This window comes from Dendropsophus ebraccatus, chromosome 1 (genome assembly GCF_027789765.1).
Source record: "Dendropsophus ebraccatus isolate aDenEbr1 chromosome 1, aDenEbr1.pat, whole genome shotgun sequence".
In the NCBI taxonomy this organism is placed as follows: Eukaryota; Metazoa; Chordata; class Amphibia; order Anura; family Hylidae; genus Dendropsophus; species Dendropsophus ebraccatus.
This window is the reverse complement of record NC_091454.1, coordinates 121387767-121406851: the sequence shown is the minus strand read 5'-3', so window position 1 is coordinate 121406851 and position 19085 is coordinate 121387767. Positions and strand designations below refer to the sequence as shown.

At 40.4% G+C, this 19085-nt stretch overlaps 1 protein-coding gene across 6 annotated transcripts in view; it reads left to right on the top strand.

Annotated features, from left to right (window-relative positions):
- MAGI2 (membrane associated guanylate kinase, WW and PDZ domain containing 2) overlaps positions 1–19085 on the top strand; it is a 673341-nt gene that overhangs the window by 506869 nt on the left and 147387 nt on the right. For all 6 annotated transcript variants that reach the window (XM_069978196.1, XM_069978177.1, XM_069978169.1 and 3 more), the window contains exon 7: positions 18952–19009. In XM_069978196.1, coding sequence (XP_069834297.1) covers positions 18952–19009 — 58 coding nt within the window. The remainder of the gene's footprint in view (positions 1–18951; positions 19010–19085) is intronic.

Genomic DNA, 19085 nt, shown 5'->3' with positions numbered 1-19085 from the left:
CAGCAGCCGCTCCCAGTCTATGCTCTGAAGTTCAGCCCTTAACCCAGGAAAATTGGCCCTTTTAAAATTAAGAGTTTTTGCCCTTCCAACATGTTTTTTTGCCCTCCCAACATGTTTTTGATTGCTTGCAGTTCCCTGCGGTTTGACAACATCTCACTCTCTCTTAGAGACCACCTCCTCTGCACCCAATGATCCTGGGTGTGTACTTCCCAGCCATATTGGGAAGCGTCTGTCGTGAAGACGACTTTTTCCTTCTGGACGATAGGAACTCCTTTGGAGAATGTCGCAGGATTCAGCCACCAGGCAAGCTCTTTCCGAGTTTGACTCGAAATAGACATTGGATTATGCAACGTTAGGTGATTCCTGTCCCAAGCTGACAATACCTCCATCTGAAGTGAGCGAACGTGCGCTCTGGCCCATGGCATCCAATGTGGATGTTAACGTTCCTAACACCTTGATGACAGTTCTCAGAGACCCTGAATGTTGAGATTTTAAGATGGAGCCTTGCCTTGTTAATCTGTTGACTCTGTGCGAATGAAGATCTTTCTGTCAGAAGACAGTGTCTATCTGGAACCCCAAGAAAACCAGTGTTTGAGATGGGATCAGCTGTGGCTTCTGGTGATTTATCAGGAAGCCATGGTTCTGGAGTAGATCGATTGACTGTTGGTCGTGGAGGTTCAGACAGGAAGGAGAATTGGCTATCAGTAGCCAATCGTCCAAATATGGAACGATTCTCATGCCCCGGATCCGGAGTACGGCTGCCAGCACTATTGAGATTTTCAGAAAAAATTCTGGGTGCCGAAGACAGACCAAATGGCAGGCATGCAAACTGAAGTTGGTGTATTTGGTCGTTCAGCTGCAGGGCCATCCGTAAATACTTTCTGTGACAAGGTGCGATCAGGACATGTAGGTAAGCATCTGTTAGGTCTATTGATGCTAAATAGTCTCCTTCACTGACCAGTGGCATTACAGATCTTATATTGTCCATCTTGAAAGACAGTTTTTTCATGTATTTGTTGAGAAGCGACAGGTCGATCACGAGCCTGAAATTCCCGTTGTGCTTTTGGCACAAGGAATATACGGGAATAAAAACCTTCTCCTCTTTCCCACAAAGGAACTGGTTCCAGGGCCGTCTTGGTGATGAACTCTTTTACAAGAGGAAGAAGGTTGTGATCAGTCATCCTGTTGAGGAAGAATCGGTTTGGAGGAGGAGACAGGAGTTCCAGACAATAACCATTTTGGATCACTGATAGTACCCATTTGTCGCACGTGGAATTTTTCCACTAGGACAGAAACCATTTAAGTCTGCCCCCAACCACCTGCAGCGGTAAGTTGGCGTCATAATTGACTATCTTTTTTGGCGGATCCAGAAGATTTTGGTTTAGTTTAAAGTTCCTGAACCTATTGGTCCTTTGTGTTCTAGGAGATTCCTTTGGTTGCTTCCTGCTTGTTTTGAAGGAAGCCTTCTTAGGCATAGGAAAAGTTGTTTCCTTATTTTCATGAAGGTCCTTTAATATCTCCTTCAACTGGGACCCAAACATGGAATCTGGCTGAAATGGAAGCGAACAAAGATGATGTTTTGATGCTAGGTCTCCGGGCCACTGTTTCAGCCATAGACATCTTCTAGATGAATTCGCTGCCACCATTATTTTTTGAAGATAGTGCCAAAGAGTCCACTGGGCCATCAACCAAAACTCCGCTGCGGCTTTTAGAGTGGGCATCTTTTCCAGGATTTCCCTTTTAGGAACATCAGATGAAAGGTCCTTAGTAATTTCACTCAACCAGACTCTTAGGGCACGTGCAACTGGAACCGATGATAACGCTATTTTGGATGATGGCTGCTGCCGCTGTATATATCTTCTTGGATAAAGCATCTGCTTTTCTATCCAAAGGTTCTTTCAGCATGGTGGAATCTTCTGCTGGAAAGATGGATTTTTTTTGCTAATTTGACTACTGCTTGATACACTTTTGGCGGTGCGTCTCACGCAGATGTAAGGGCTTCATCCAATTTATATATTGCCTTGAAGCGGGAACCGATGTCTAGGTGTTTCTCAGGCTTATTCCAGTCCTTTTGGTGCCAACAATCTAAGAGAGGGTGGGAGGGAAAAACTCTACCCTCCGCAGAAGGATAATAATATAATGCATCACATGGTGCCTTATCCTTAATAGACCTTTCAGATTCAAGTGTTCCCTTTACAGATTTAATCAATTTAGACACGTCATCTTTATGGAAAAGAAAGTAGATTCAAAATCAGAGTCTGAGGATGAGTCCTCGTTAGAGTGAGCAGGGGAGTTGGTAGTCCTTGCAGTCCTTATTCTTTTTGCTGCGGGACCACTTTCCCCAAACTTATTATGCAATTCACTTCTTATAATGTCTTCTTATAATGTCTCTTTACTACCCGGAGACGACATACTGCAGACAATCTGAAACAAACAGATGCAAATATGACTTTGTAATGATACAGTAATAAAAGACACATGATGGGCTCAGAAAGACCAAAGACTCACTCAGTACTCTGGGGGAGATGGCTGCCTGGCACAGTGCGCAGAACGGACCAAGCATTAGCTCCCTTATAAAGGGTATACTCCTCCCCCGTATCCAGGATTGACACCCCCGGATATGGCTGTTGGTAAGGGCAGTCTGCCCCACTTTCGGGATGCCGGGATATTAAACATCATGATACTCCCAAAATGTATTTTATTCCCCCCTTCCCGGTAAAACCGGAGTGCAGGTAACAAGGGAACATACACAGAAAAACATTTTCCAGTACTTAGCTTAGAGGAGTATTGGCTGCTGCTCCCGACTTCCGGGACGCCGGCTCCTCATGTTTCCGTCAGCGGGGAAAACTTCAGCGCGGCAGAGGAACAGTTCCTGGTGCGCTCAGCAGCAGGTGGACCGCGATGGTGTTGAAGGTCCGGACGCCAGCTACATGTGCCTTCAGCCGCCCGGCGGGGAACTCAGTGAGGCTAATTTTGGCGCCAGAAATTCAAAGAACACTTGCAGCCAATGAAGAGTCTCATAGTACAGAAGCCTCGGACCTGCCCCCCACGCCCGGTCACAGGCAAATACACAAACAGTGCACAGAGTGAAATAAAGTGACGGAAATACAAACCCCATCATCCAAAGAATGATAGGTGTCAGCAACACTCACCATGTGTGGTCTAGCGGCATGCAGGTCTGTATCCATTCATCTAGTAGAGGACGTTGCAGACAGGGAAATACTTCATGTCACATGAATGCATGCAGGTCTGAATCCGCTCATCAGGGGGAGGACAGTGCAGACCGGAATAACTAATAAGAGTTTGGAGAACCATACACTATAGCCCTGATTCCAACTCTTGATCCCATCCAGGGCAAGACAGAACAAGGCAAACTGCACACTGCAGCCTGGTATCCAAGTCTGATCATGCGTTGTGCCAGCAACACTACTCAGGCAAATCTGAAAGATAAGGAAAGAAAAACAAGTGTAAATACACATATCAGTCTCTTCATACTTGCAGAAGAAAAAAACTCTGGGTTGGTGTGGTGTCTGCTACCTCTTATACCCAGTAACTCTTTTTGATTGGTTACTGCTGAGCATGTCTCTTCTGCCTTGCACTCGGGATCCTAGACTTAACCCATTGTGTGCCACCATAGGACTGCCAAGAACAGTTTTTTCCCCATTGATTTCCATTATAAAAATGATTTATTTTTTTTTAGCGTTACAAAAACGTAGTTGACCACTGCTTTCTGTACATTAAATGTAACCATTTTAAAATGGTTACACCAGGAAGAGGAGTGCATAAAATTTCATTTTAATATCCTGGGTACACCTGTTAAAAAGTCTCGTTGCTACAGAATCTACCAGACAAACATCTTAGGCTCTGCAGTTTTCCAGCACATTCCTCACGTCTACCCTACCCGAAGTGCCCCAAACAATTGCTCCCTTAGGGCCTTGCATAGAATGACTGTGTAGGTAAGAAGGGTGGGGGGTGGGCAGGTAACTCCCCCCAGTAAGTAATGTCCCCCATCAGGTGGAAGCCCTGGTAGATAGGTAATCCCCATTAGGTAGAAGCCCCCAGTAGGTAATCCCCCATTATGTAGATGCCCTTAGTAGATAGGTTAACCAATAAATAGATGTCCCAGTAGTTGGTAATTCCCTCATTAAGTACATATTTCAGCAGATAATTATTCTCTGAAATTAAATGTATGCCCCCAGCAGGTGGTTAACCCCTCCCCCCAATTTGACCAACAAGACCCTACACAAAACCTGTACTGCAGCAATAGAAAATGGTCAGCCCAGTGCCAATCATTTCATTGATCAAGAACATATGTCCTAAAGGGAGAACTGTCTGGATGGACTTCAGGAGTATGCCAACTTTTAAGTAACTGATACAATAAAACTGGATTTGGGGAATTTGACCTGTTGCTGGATTTTTTGCATCAGAAAACAGTGAGAAATGATTGTATACATTTCCAAAAATTTTATAAAAATCTGCATTTAAAACAAAACAGTTAGCAAATTCTCAGTGGACTAGATTTACTAAGAAAACCTGACTTTCTTTTCTTTTCCTACTGCATCTCGAGGAATAATTTAGATGAGATATACATTTTTTCCTGCTGCATCCTTAGAACACTTATACAGGGAAGGCCATTACTCTGCTCTTGGGATTCATAAGCCCGTTGTGTGCAAAGATTTAGATAAATAAATTACAAGTTTCAGTGAATTTTTCCCTAATGTGTCTGTATCAATCTGCTTATCTTCTCCTGCTGGTTTACTATAATATTTATTGTGTACTTTTTTATTTTCAGGTTGCAGTAGAATTTGTGCCTGAGAAATTGTAATTGTTTGTTACAGTTTAAGGCCACATTCACTTAACGTATTTTTTAAATTAATCACTGCCGTTGTTGCAATTTGCAAGAAAGGTCGTGATTAATTTAAAAAAAAAAAACATGCACATGAGAAGAGGAGAAAAAGTTGCACTCACCCTTATTGTCTTCCTTAATCTTTATTATTTCCACATATCAAAATAGGATATATACAGTGCGGACATACAAATGAGCAGATGCTAAAAAAAAGCGAAGTGGTAACAGCTTGTTTCTCACTCTACAGCGCTTCTACGGACCTACCACTCCGCTTTTTTTCATGTGACTACATTCTACATTCTATAGTTAGCACCACCGCATGTCTTGCCCCATGCACAACCTGGGATCCGCTAAAAATATGAATTGTGTAGTGCCGCTTGTTTCCCTGTTCATATTTAGAAAAAATACCTTGCATTGACAATGAATGGAATCCCGGCTGGAGGGTATACACATACGGGATTGCATATACACATACAGAAGCTGCTGCGGCCAAAACTGACAATGAATAGCAGCCGCACAACCCTGAAAGTGCACACAATAGAGAGTGCGGCTCCAGTCTCACTCTCCATTGTGTGCAATGGTGAATTGGGATGCAAGCGCACATGGATGCGTCCACATCCCAATTCAATAGAAATTAAGTGTATTTGGCCAGTACTGCAGTACCGGCTGGGATAAACTTCACTGACACCGGACATTTTGTGACACATATTTTTATCAATAGGGCTGTGTGAGGGCTTATTTTTTTGCATCTTGGCCTGTATTTTTTGTGGGTAGCATTTGGGAATTTTTTATTCTCCTTTTTATTCCATTTTTTTGGTATTTGGCATTCATATAAAATGGTAATTTTTTTTTTATAGTTTACAATTATTTATTTGGAAAATGGGGACGATTAAAACCCTTATAAGGGAAGGGTTGGTGATTGTGTGTGTGTGTGTGTGTGTGTGTGTATGTATGTGTATATATATATATATATATACCAACAAAACACAACAATCACTGAACTCAGGGAGAACAGTGAAAAATTCCAATGGAGTACTCATTTACGAGTCTCCATTGATTGTCCCATACAAAATTTGAATATGCAAAAAAGGGGGTCCGTGGAGCCTCAGTTACGAGTCTCAAAACACGGGAATAGCCAGACTGAGGACCTGAGGGACTACGTATCAGGGTGGTTTGGTGCTCTCCCCACTAGGAGGCACCCCTTGGCAATGGGCTTCCTTCTCTGGAGAGAGGGATATCTGGCTATTCCCGTGTTTTGAGACTCGTAACTGAGGCTCCATGGACCCCCTTTTTTGCATATATATATATATATATATATATACACACATATACACTCACCGGCCACTTTATTAGGTACACCTGTCCAACTGCATGTTACCACTTAATTTCTAATCAGTCAATCACATGGCGGCAACTCAGTGCATTTAGGCATGTAGACATGGTCAAGACAATCTCCTACAGTTCAAAACCGAGCATCAGTATGGGGAAGAAAGGTGATTTGAGTGCCTTTGAACGTGGCATGGTTGTTGGTGCCAAAGGGCTGGTCTGAGTATTTCAGAAACTGATGATCTACTGGGATTTTCACGCACAACCATCTCTAGGGTTTACAGAGAATGGTCCGTAAAAGAAAAAACATCCAGTGAGCGGCAGTTCTGTGGGCGGAAATGCCTTGTTGATGCCAGAGGTCAGAGGAGAATGGGCAGACTGGTTCGAGCTGATAGAAAGGCAACAGTGACTCAAATAGCCAACCGTTACAACCAAGGTAGGCAGAAGAGCATCTCTGAACGCACAGTACGTCGAACTTTGAGGCAGATGGGCTACAGCAGCAGAAGACCACACCGGGTGCCACTCCTTTCAGCTAAGAACAGGAAACTGAGGCTACAATTTGCACAAGCTCATCGAAATTGGACAGTAGAAGATTGGAAAAACGTTGCCTGGTCTGAGGAGTCTCCATTTCTGCTGCGACATTCGGATGGTAGGGTCAGAATTTGGCATCAACAACATGAAAGCATGGATCCATCCTGCCTTGTATCAACGGTTCAGGCTGGTGGTGGTGGTGTCATGGTGTGGGGAATATTTTCTTGGCACTCTTTGGGCCCCTTGGTACCAATTGAGCATTGTTGCAACGCCACAGCCTACCTGAGTATTGTTGCTGACCATGTCCATCCCTTTATGACCACAATGTACCCAACATCTGATGGCTACTTTCAGCAGGATAATGCGCCATGTCATAAAGCTAGAATCATCTCAGACTGGTTTCTTGAACATGCCAATGAGTTCACTGTACTCAAATGGCCTCCACAGTCACCAGATCTCAATCCAATAGAGCATCTTTGGGATGTGGTGGAACGGGAGATTCGCATCATGGATGGGCAGCCGACAAATCTGTGGCAACTGTGTGATGCCATCATGTCAATATGGACCAAAATCTCTGAGGAATGCTTCCAGCACCTTGTTGAATCTATGCCAGGAAGAATTGAGGCAGTTCTGAAGGCAAAAGGGGGTCCAACCCGTTACTAGCATGGTGTACCTAATAAAGTGGCCGGTGAGTGCATATATATATATATATATATATATATATATATATATATATATATATATATATCTTCCTTTTGCAGAAATTACAGCATTGCACACCTTTGGCATTCTAGCTATTAATCTGTTGAGGTAAGCTGGAGAAATTGCACCCCACGCTTCTAGAAGCAGCTCCGAAAAGTTTGATTGGTTGGATGGGCACTTCTGGCGTACCATTCGGTCAAGCTGCTCCCACAACAGCTCAATGGGGTTCAGATCTGGTGACTGCACTTGCCACTCCATTACCAATATAATACCAGCTGCCTGCTTCTGCTGTAAATAGTTCTTGCACAATTTGAAGGTGTGTTTAGGGTCATTGTCCTGTTGTAGGATGAAATTGGCTCCAATTAAGCGCTGTCCACTGGGTATGGCATGGCGTTGCAAAATTGAGTGATAGCCTTCCTTATTCAGAATCCCTTTTACCCTGTACAAATCTCCCACCTTACCAGCACCAAAGCAACCCCAGACCATCACATTACCTCCACCATGCTTAACAGATGGCGTCAGGCATTCTTCCAGCATCTTTTCATTTGTTCTGCGTCTCACAAACGTTCTTCTTTGTGATCCAAACACCTCAAACTTGGATTCATCCGTCCACAACACTTTTTTCCAGTCTTCCTCTGTCCAATGTCTGTGCTCTTTTGGCCATCTTAATCTTTTTCTTTTATTGGCCAGTCTCAGATATGGCTTTTTCTTTGCCACTCTGCCCTAAAGCCCAAAATCCCGCAGCCGCCTCTTCACTGTAGATGTTGACACTGGTGTTTTGTGGTTACTATTTAATGAAGATGCCAGTTGGGGACCTGTGAGGCGTCTGTTTCTCAAACTAGAGACTCTAATGTGCTTATCTTCTTGCTTAGTTGTGCAACGCGGCCTCCCACTTCTTTTTCTACTCTGGTTAGAGCCTGTTTGTGCTGTCCTCTAAAGGGAGTAGTACACACCGTTGTAGGAAATCTTTAATTTCTTAGCAATTTCTCGCATGGAATAGCCTTCATTTCTAAGAACAAGAATAGACTGTCGAGTTTCAGATGAAAGTTCTCTTTTTCTGGCCATTTTGAGCGTTTAATTGACCCCACAAATGTGATGCTCCAGAAACTCAATCTGCTCAAAGGATGGTTAGTTTTGTAGCTTCTGTAACGAGCTAGACTGTTTTCAGATGTGTGAACATGATTGCACAAGGGTTTTCTAATCATCAATTAGCCTTCTGAGCCAATGAGCAAACACATTGTACCATTAGAACACTGGAGTGATAGTTGCTGGAAATGGGTCCCTATACACCTATGTAGATATTGCACCAAAAAACAGACATTTGCAGCTAGAATAGTCATTTACCACATTAGCAATGTATAGAGTGTATTTGTTTAAAGTTAGGACTAGTTTAAAGTTATCTTCATTGAAAAGTACAGTGCTTATCCTTCAAAAATAAGGACATTTCAATGTGACCCCAAACTTTTGAACGGTACTGTGTGTGTGTGTGTATATATGTATGTATATATATATATATATATATATATATATATATATATATATATATATTATAAAAAAAATGTTTACCCTTGTTTAATAACTTTAGCCTATCTTAGGGGCGTTACATAAGAAATCATAAGATTGCTTATACTGATTAATGCTATGATATTATATAGCACTAATCAGTGATATGAGAGCTCTGGTGGTAGCCTATGGCAGACTCTATCAGTAATGCAGTCATGGTGTACTGGAAAAGCTCTGGTTCCACCATTGTATTCAATAATAGCAGTAACTCTTTGTCACCACTGTAAAGTGTTAATCTAATAAAATCATACACTTTTAACACAAAGGCACTTGATATAATGTATATTTCTAACATAAAGGTAAGAATTTTTTTTTCTTCTGTGCACTTGGTGAATTACAAATTGAGGTTTCCTCCATTTCCATCATACACAAAGATAAAACCTATATTCATTCTACAACATGGAGGCAGCAAAGGTTGCAGTAGTTAATGAGGGAGTAGGGAGTCTCTATAAGAGTATAAAGAATACTGTTTCCTGCAAGTATCTAATGATATTCAGCTCCATCTGTCAATGCACATTGTAGCCAGTAATTGGTTACTAATAGGGTTTAATTACTTTGCTATGGTAGACAGAGTAACACAACATTAACTATGCAGACAAGGACCATATGACTGGAGTAAGGGGTTTTAAGGGAGCACAAGTTTGATTGAAGTCCTGATTTACATGTGTCATGAAGATATGGTCAGTATCCTTCTGTGCATTATTATGTTACATATATATCACATGTAGTGTCACCCACGTCTATGGATGAATTGTAATGATCAATTAGGTTATCAGCATGTGTTATTAAATTCCTCCTGGCCATCTTTGTCCAAGTACTGAATAATCCCCTTTTGTGGATTAGTTTACTTGGCTTTTTAATTTATTGTGAATATATTAGCTATAATTCAAGTTCCAAATTGCTGACCTTGTTAGATATATGTTAGCTCAAAGACCTTTCATATATCCAACTGTGCTTCCAGAACATATAAAAAAGAAATACCCTCTGGTAAAAGCAATCCTGAAAAGCTGCAAGCCAGAATATCCTCCCGAAAGGGGTCGGGCTTGATGGAAAATCACTGACTGACCCCTTTGTTTCGAGAGAGATAAGCCCTTGCTGTAGCTTACCCTCCCCTCTCCATAAAGAACACGGGAATCTTTGGCCTGAAGGATGGAGGACAGTCGTGAGAGGTAATGGACCACTGTTATGAAGGTGCATGACCAGCTTTCAAGAGCTCTGGAAAGCCTCTTTGACTCTTTATATTGTAGGATAAAAGTGTTTACCATTTTAGGTACTGTGTGTCTCCTTGACCTAATTGCTATCTAACAGTGTCAGCAGTCAGCAGGAATTTTAAAGGGGTAGTTCACCATAAAAAAAAAATCTTTTAAATCAATTGGTGCCAGAGATTTGTAATTTACTTCTATTAAAAAATCTCCAATCTTCCAGCACTTATCAGCTGCTGTATGTCTTACAGGAAGTGGTGTATTCTCTCTTCAGTCTGACACAGAGTTCTCTGCTGCCACCTCTGTCAGTGTTGGGAACTGTCCAGAGCAGTAGCAAATCCCCATAGAAAACTCCTCCTGCTCTTCAGGAGAAGAAAAACATTTTGCTGACAGATTCCCTTTAAGCCTTGTGCAGCTAATATATCTCTGCTTGATTTGCAGCATTTTTCCTCACAAAAAAGGTCAGAGTTTTATTTGTGACCTTCCTCGTAAAGCATCCAGACTGCTTCCATCTTGAACTTCATGAACACTAAGGCCTAGATTTTCAAAGGGTGTAAAATTTAGACTGGTGTAAACTGCCCACCTCAACCAATCACCGCTCTGCTTTTAGCTCTGGAAAAATGAAATAGGAGCTGTGATTGGTGCAAACTGCCCACAGCAACCAGTCTAAATTTTACATCCTTTGATAAATCTCCCCCTAAATGTTTTTGAATGAATTGAGTTTTAGGTAAATCTACACTGTCCCATACATGTCCCATGTATTTCTTTTCTATCACGTTAAGAAGATTTAAACAGACTGGAGTATGTGTATTCTTGCTGCTCTTTATTTTAGTCAAATCTGTAAGCATAAAGCTATATCCTGAAGGTTTCCTACTTTTTCTATGGTATAATAAAAAAATTCTATATTTTACAAACACTTCCAGATTTTCCTGTTCACAGAACACGACTTTGTCTGTTATATGCTTTTCATTTTAATTTGCAGTTTACTTAAGCTTAAAGATTGAAATGACTAATTTTAGGACAGATGGAGTTGAATAGCGTTTTGTTCATTGAGAACTAGAGATCACTTTGATAAAATAATGCCTAAAGTGAATTTTAGGGATTTTTAGCCAACAATGCCCCCTTCCCCCATAGGGATAATGTACAAAGAAGTCCTTCTGGTTTACCTTACCGAGGATAAAGCTGGTCATACACTAGAGACTTTGGCTAAGAAAAAAAGGCTTATTTTTGACCATTTTCTGCTGGCCATCAGTGCCTTTTCATAACACAGGCAGGTTTGACAGGTACTGACTAATAGCAGATATCTGCCAAAGTTATCCAAAGTGTTGAATTTTTTAGGTTGGTTTTGGGTTCTGCAGTTGTTTATAACAAACAACAGATTTGTATTCTATCAATGGTGGCTCAAAGTGGGCCACAGAGCACACCAAAGATCAGCTGGTGATTTGTCACTTTAAATTATTGCTCTGTTATCTAAAATGACAAACTTTACAGTATAGGGCTATGGTCACACTATGTAATAACAACGGCTGTAGCTTCGTTTTAACAATGTAATTCTATAGGAAAGTACAAGCTGGCCACACTAGCCATAAATAGATATTGAGAAGCTAAGCAAGATACAGAAATACATATAGGGGGACATTTATTAAGTCTGGCGTTTTCTGTGCCAGACCTAAAAATGTCTCCGCAGCTCCGACAGTACAGATATTTATGTAGAGGCGCACTGCCTCTACATAAATCCTGTGCGCATCAGTGCACGCGCCAGGAAACCTATGCCAGCTGAGAGCTGGAGTAGGTTTCCTAACTATTTTATCGCAAAAAAAATTATGAATTAAGAGGACTCTGAATCCCCTCCACACCTCCTCCCGCCCCCCTGGTGTACCGAGCGGAAAATTGCCAGATGTGAATACTTATTCGCAAAATGGACATTTGCGAATAAATATATCGGCCATTTTCCGACAAAAAATACGCATTTTATCAATGATAAATGTCCCCTATAGTGTTAAACTATAACCTATAAAACAGACCTAAACTGACACTTGTCTAAAAAAAAAAAATAAAAAAATGTGGCTTTTCAAACTCAAATCCTTCTTTTAGCACTAGCAAATTGTCATATAAATTGGCCAGTAAAGTTTCAAAATTCCCACATGGATGCAAACAAAATATGTAATTTGTGTATTGAGTAATGAACAGATGCCAGTTTTAAGTACATTTTCTTCCTGGTGCTGTCACTCCAGACTTATATTAGAATAAAGAAATTTGGCAGATGGTATGACAAATCTACATATTTCCTTAGATCGGATGAAGGAAAACTCTGCTTTACGTACTCCTTTATGATGATAGGAATTAACTTGAGTGCACTCAATTGAAAAAAAACTGAGCTGTTCTGATACCAATGGGCAATGTTACTGCTTCTTGTGGTTCACTTTAAATGGGCCCTGTCGTTACCAGTAAATAATGTTGAATCAGCAGGGGAGATGATATACTACATCTTTGCAATTTCTCGCTTACTTACTGCTATGTTGTCACAGCTATTTAAATGGTGTCATCTTGGGTTCATTGTCCTTATAAAGGTCTCCTTAAGGGCTCGTTCCCACTGAGCAAAAGCAGCTGAATTTCTGCGCTGAATCAGCGCTGAAATTTCAGCCGTAAAAATAGGTGCAGAGCTAATTTCCATTGTGTTAAATGGAAATTCTGCTCTGCAGTTCACACAGTGGAATTTCCGCACTGAACTAATCCGCTTTCCGCTAGAAGAATTAACATGTTCATTCTTCCGCTGGCGGAAGCCTATACAAATCAATGGGGCTCTGATTTTCTGTTTCAGCGCGGAATACGCGCGTATTCAGCGCGGAATACAAGCGTAATACAAGCGGAAATTACTCTCTGAATCAGCGCGGAAATGGGGAAAAGGGGGGGGGGAGGAGGATTCTAGTATATGTTCTGGTATAGTCTAGTTTACTCACCAAATACTCGCTGAATTTCAGCGCTGAATGCATGCGGATTCCTCGAGTATTCCGTGCTGAATTTGTCAAGAGCTGATTACGAGCTGAACACTTTCCTAGCAGAATACGCAGGGATTCTGCTTACATTCTGCTTATATTCTGCTCGGAATTCAGCGTCAGTTGATTTCAGGCGGAAATATTTCCTCACGTAATCCGCCCCTTTTGCTCTGTGTGAACGTAGCCTAATAGAACATGCTTACCTGTCAGTGCTCCCCCAGCGCAGTGCTTGATTCTTCAGATTCCCAGCTCAGTGACGGCCCGCTTAGCCAATCACTGTGCCGCAAACAGTGGTTAACTAAAAGGGCTGTTAGTGAGCAGGAGAACCAGAGAAGCAAGCAAGAGTGTTTCCCAGAGAGCGTGGACTGGTAAGCATAGTCTATATTATTTTTACTGTCACTTCAGCTAAATAGCTGGCCCAATTCAGAATATACATAGAGAGATGCTGTTTTAGGGGGAAAAAATGTGTTTGGTGATGGTATTACCTAAACTGGATTACAGAGGCAATAGGGAGAGCTGCATTTACAGCAGGTTTAGTATTTCACATATTCTTCAACCTTTTGAAAAAAGAAGTTGACATTCTCTTACTCTGGTTGGCTCTACAGTTGGTACTGTTGCATTGAAGCATCATATTCATGAAAAAGTGTCCAGACAAGAGTAGTATTTGTGTGGGTTTCCTCCAAGCCTTTCCAAGCCATCAAAACCAACTAGTGGTGTCTATGAAATTGACCTTATTATATGTGAAAAAGAAACTTGAGAAAATATGAGAAAAACTAGCTTGTAATCCTATACCCTGGACCAGAACCATGTAAGTAATGACCATCTCTGTACAACACTGAAGAATACAGTGATCACTCCAGTTACAATATTAATGTTATTGTTTGAAAATAGGTTAGGTAAATATGGAATTTTTAAGCCCCAGAATTGCACAAAAAACTGGTGTACACGCCAGGCACCAAATTTATTGTGTGTTTCTAAGGCTCACTAGACAATTCTGAAAAGGTGTCCAGGAACTGGGGTTGTGGCTCAATGGCATTGATAGAACACTATACATTCTTATTTTAGCAAAACTTGTGAGGTGGATTGAGAAAACCTCTAGCAAGATGTGCCAAATGTATTACACGCTATGCAGCACTCTAATAAATGTGGCATTTCTGCCTCTGCGATCTAGTATTAATAAGTCTGCCCTATCAATTCTTAGTACAAATAGCAGAAACAAATAATAAAATGGAAAAAGTCAAATGAATTCATTACTTCCCACCATGTGCCTTTTCAGGTCTTCATTGTAAGTTGAGCAGTGCTAATATATTTCTCTCTTATTGTACTGCCTAGACACTGGAATACCTTCCCCTGTCCTTGCTTGCCGTTACACCTGGCTGAATAGTTTGATAAGAAATAATTTGAAATTATTAGGCAGTTTCACAAAGGATCGGAGATTGAATACTTGCATGTGCCTATTCTATTGGAGTCACAAAAAGCATGTGTTATTAGAATGAAGTACAATACTGGCTATAGCTATTCAGTCCATTTCAATAAAGTGGATGTTACTCGAGATTCAGCATCCAAGATTCAACCTGTCTGTATGCTGTACATCTAGAAATTAGAATCTCAACAAGTTACAGCTCATATATTTTAGTAACGAGGAAACTATACTATGAGGGTACTTTTACCCACAGCCTAAGTCAAAATGTGTGACCCTTAAAGTGCAACTATCATAATAAAGAAAGCCTCTAACATGTCACAAGGACATGTCAAAAGTTTTGATCAATGAGCACACTTCTCTGCTGTCAGTCATCTTGTCTAGGCAGCCCCATAAATTTCTAATGGAGCCGCCTGAACTGAGTCAGGTAGTGAAATGCACTACCGCTTCTCTTCTCACCACTGCTTTTCTGATCTTCTAATAGTAAAACATGTAGTTCTACTATACCTAAATAGGAATATACATTTACTCCCTTTACAATCAGGCCTTTTCCTGATAGAGGTAGGCTGATTGGTTATCCAATGTGTAATCATTTAGTGGATTAAAGCTTTCCTGCAGTGGATATTTTATTTTAGTCCATATTATTTGTTACAGTGATTCAAAATAGACATATACGTGATCAATGACCCCAAGCACAGGACAATCAATTTGTCTACTAGGAACACCACAGGAAATTTTAAACACAGCTTATTTCATCACACATACTGTATTCTTTCACATTTCTTGTTCCGTTTCTTTACTTTGGTAATGTATTTTGGAAGCTAATGCTGTGTTCACACATTAAGCTTTTTCTAGGTTTTTTTTTTCATAATTTTGCTCCAATTTTGGTAGAATTAAGAAAAAAAATGCAGTGTGCGAGCACAGCCTAAAACTTGATGTATAAGAGTACTTGAGAGATTTACAAAGATCGGTGTTTTCCTATGCTCTCTTATAGACAACTCCACCCTTGATTGCCACATTCTCAATAAATTCATAGATTTGAGCTGCCTCAGATACAAAAATCGAAACCAGATTTAGAATGTGCAGCAATTTTCGCCTGTGTGATCAATGGGAAAAATTGGACAAGCAGTGGCACTCACCTAATATGCCCTCATTGATTATTTGAAGAACAACATGAAGACATATTTGATGCCAGTGAGGCGCCAGGTGAAAGCAGTCCATGAAGGCAGATTGAGTACCATGTATGTAATGTTAGTGAATGGTATTATGTTGCAACTGACATGGACCTTTGGTCTTAACGTGTCACTGTCATAATAACTTCTAAAATCTAAATCAACAGTAGATATTATGTAAAGCAAGTTTGCAATTTACAGGTTGCACAGCTGCAGGCTGATTTAGGTGTTTGCCCACATTTGCATTTGAGAACTGCAGAGAAAATGCATAAAAACTTTTTTTTTTTTATATTGTGGTCTATGAGCATCAGCTAGCAAAACATGATGTAGCAGGAGTCTTACGTTATCACTAACCATCTGGTAATCACATTGCAAAACCTAGACCGACAATTTAAGTTCTAATTATGCAAAGAGAGAAATGCTGTAAAAATGTGGGAACGCGGCCACCTAGGATGCGATCTTTGGAGAGTGTGAAAAACAGCTGTGTAGAGATTTGTTTGCTACGAAGATTTATGTATTGGGAGTAATGGTGTGTTTACACAGAGAGATTTATCTGACAGATTTTTTAAGCCAAAGCCAGGAATGGATTTGAAAAGAAGAGAAATCTCAGTCTTTCATTTATGACCTGTTCTCTGTTTATAGTCTGTTTCTGGCTTTGGCTTCAAAAATCTGTCTGTGTAAACACACCCTAAGGCTTCATTCACAGCTAAGTATATTTTCGCGGATCCACATTTTTATGGATCTTATGGAAGTAATGTCTGTAACGTCTGCAAAAATGCAGTCCCGTAGACTTCTGAACTAGGACATGTCCTTTTTTTGCAGATCTACAAAATTGACAGTTCTACAAAAATTGCAGAAGTGTAAATGGGCACATAGAAACCAATGGGGTGTAAATTTGTCTGCAATTGCATGAATGAGGCCTAATTCTATACCAGCAGCCTTGTGAGTGCCAGTCCTGCAAGGTTCTGAACTGTGCCTCAATCTAAAAGAGACACTATTGTTTTCATTTGGACTTTTCTAGCACAAGAAGTTTATTTATCATTTTCTTTGTTCTGAAGAAAAGCTGTATTTGTGTTTATAGATGTTTACAAAATATAAAGCAGCTGGGTCCTGTTTTTAAAGTAAGCTGCATTAAGGCTATGTTTACACGCTGTCAAATTGGCAGACTTTTTTTTTTTAGGACAGCCATGATTTAAAGCGACTCTGTACCCACAATCTGACCCCCCCCCCCCCCCCCCCCCCCCCAACCTCTTGTACCTTTGGATAGCTGCTTTTAATCCAAGATCTGTCCTGGGGTCCATTTAGGAGGTGATGCAGTTATTGTCCTAAAAAACAACCTTTAAACTGGCAGCCCCGTGCCCAACGGCCGTGGCCTAGATTGTGTATGCATTAGGCTGGCACAGCCTGTCTGTCCCTCCTCCCCGCCCTCCTTATCATTAGGAATGCTCCAGGCAGATTGTCTCCTATTCATCAGTTGTGTGAATACTGAACATGGACTGGACGTTAAGGCACCTGTGCAATATTCAGACAGGAGAAAATGTTTCAGTGGCACTCCTAATGATAAAGAGGGCGGGGAGGAGGGACGGAGGGGTGGTGCAAAGTTAAGGCACAGATATTCTAAGCCCCGGCTGTTGGGCACGGGTTTGCAAGTTTAAAAGTTGTTTTTTAGGACAATAACTGCATCACCTGCCGAACGGACCCCAGGAGAGATCTTGGATTAAAAGCAGCTATCCAAAGGTACAAGTGGTTTGGGGGGGGGGTGAGATTGTGGGTACAGAGTCGCTTTAAGGACAAATAATGGCTGTTATTCTATAACTATTCTATTCATTCTATAGAATGAAAACATTTTTCTATGATCTGGAAGCACAGATAAGGAACCATGGGGAAGATTTATCAAACATGGTGTAAAGTGAAACTGTCTCAGTTGCCCCTAGCAACCAAACCTTTCATTTTCCAAAGAGTCTGTGAGGAATGAAAGGTGGAATCTGATTGGTTGCTAGGGGCAACTGAGCCAGTTTCACTTTACACCATCTTTGATTAATCACCCCCATGTGTCTCCCTGTCCTAACAGCTAACAGTGTCAGCAGTTTTGTAGTTTTGTAGGGGGGGAGATTTATCAAACTGGTGTAAAGTAGAATTGTCTTAAGTGCCCCTAGCAACCAATCAGATTCCACCTTTCATTTTTTAAAGAATCTGTGAGAAATGAAAGGTTGAATTGGATTGGTTGCTAGGGGCAACTGAGCCAATTCTACTTTACACCAGTTTGATAAATCTCCCCCGATTGTTCTAACAGCTGTATAACAGTGTCAGCATTTTAGAAAGTGAACAGCCAACTTTGTTTTACCTTTTTAGATAAATAATAAGAAGAAAATAAGAATAATAATCAGAAGCATGGGCTTCACTTTTATGGCACAAATTAGAAATACTTATTGTTGTGTAACCACATTTTTTGATGTTGTTTTTTTCATGGAGCCTCATAAGGGTATTTTTTTTTGTTGGATCTACTATGTACATTGGTATCATTTTGAGATACATTTTTGGTTAATTTTGTTTTGCTCTGTTTAGGAAACAGAATGAACAAAAGAAAAAATATTTAAATTTTTTCGGTGTTCTTTTTTTTTGTATATTTTTTCCTTTTTAGAGCTACAAGTTGTGAAAATTTTATATAAATATTGGTTCCAAATTTTAATCTTAAAATGTAATAATTTCAAATTAACATTAACAAGTAACAAGGTCAAGAAGAAGTTAATTCCCAGTTAGCTATTCTGTTCTGACTGTGCTAGCATTCTAGACTACTTGGCTCTACGTTGGTATATGCTCTGTAATCCCAAAACAATCCTCTCTTATTTGCTGGTTAAAAAGGCTTTTACTACAAATGTTAAGGTTTCATGGTAGTAATATACTGCTAACAATATGGTATTTTAACTAAGGCCTCCTTTAAGTATTGATAGCAAGCTGTATTTTTCATTAGGTTAAAATGTGCTCAGTTGTGGTTAAAGAAAAGCAATAGTCACAGAAGCCATGCCATGGGCAAGACTGTGCTCTCCATATGCATTAATTTTTTACATGTTAGTGTGCTCTTCTGTACAGTTATAGTTATTCAGCTACATAGTTTTCCTAGAGTGCCTTGCCTGTTTCCTAATGATACTGATAGCAATATTTATATGTATTTATTTATTTTTATTTTTTTCAGAACTTCCCTATGGCTGGGAGAAAATTGATGATCCCATTTATGGCACCTATTATGTTGAGTAAGTAAAGAAGTTCTCTCTTACTATGAGTATTATATAGGTATTATAAAGTATAAAGTAGTCTTTTAAACCAGCT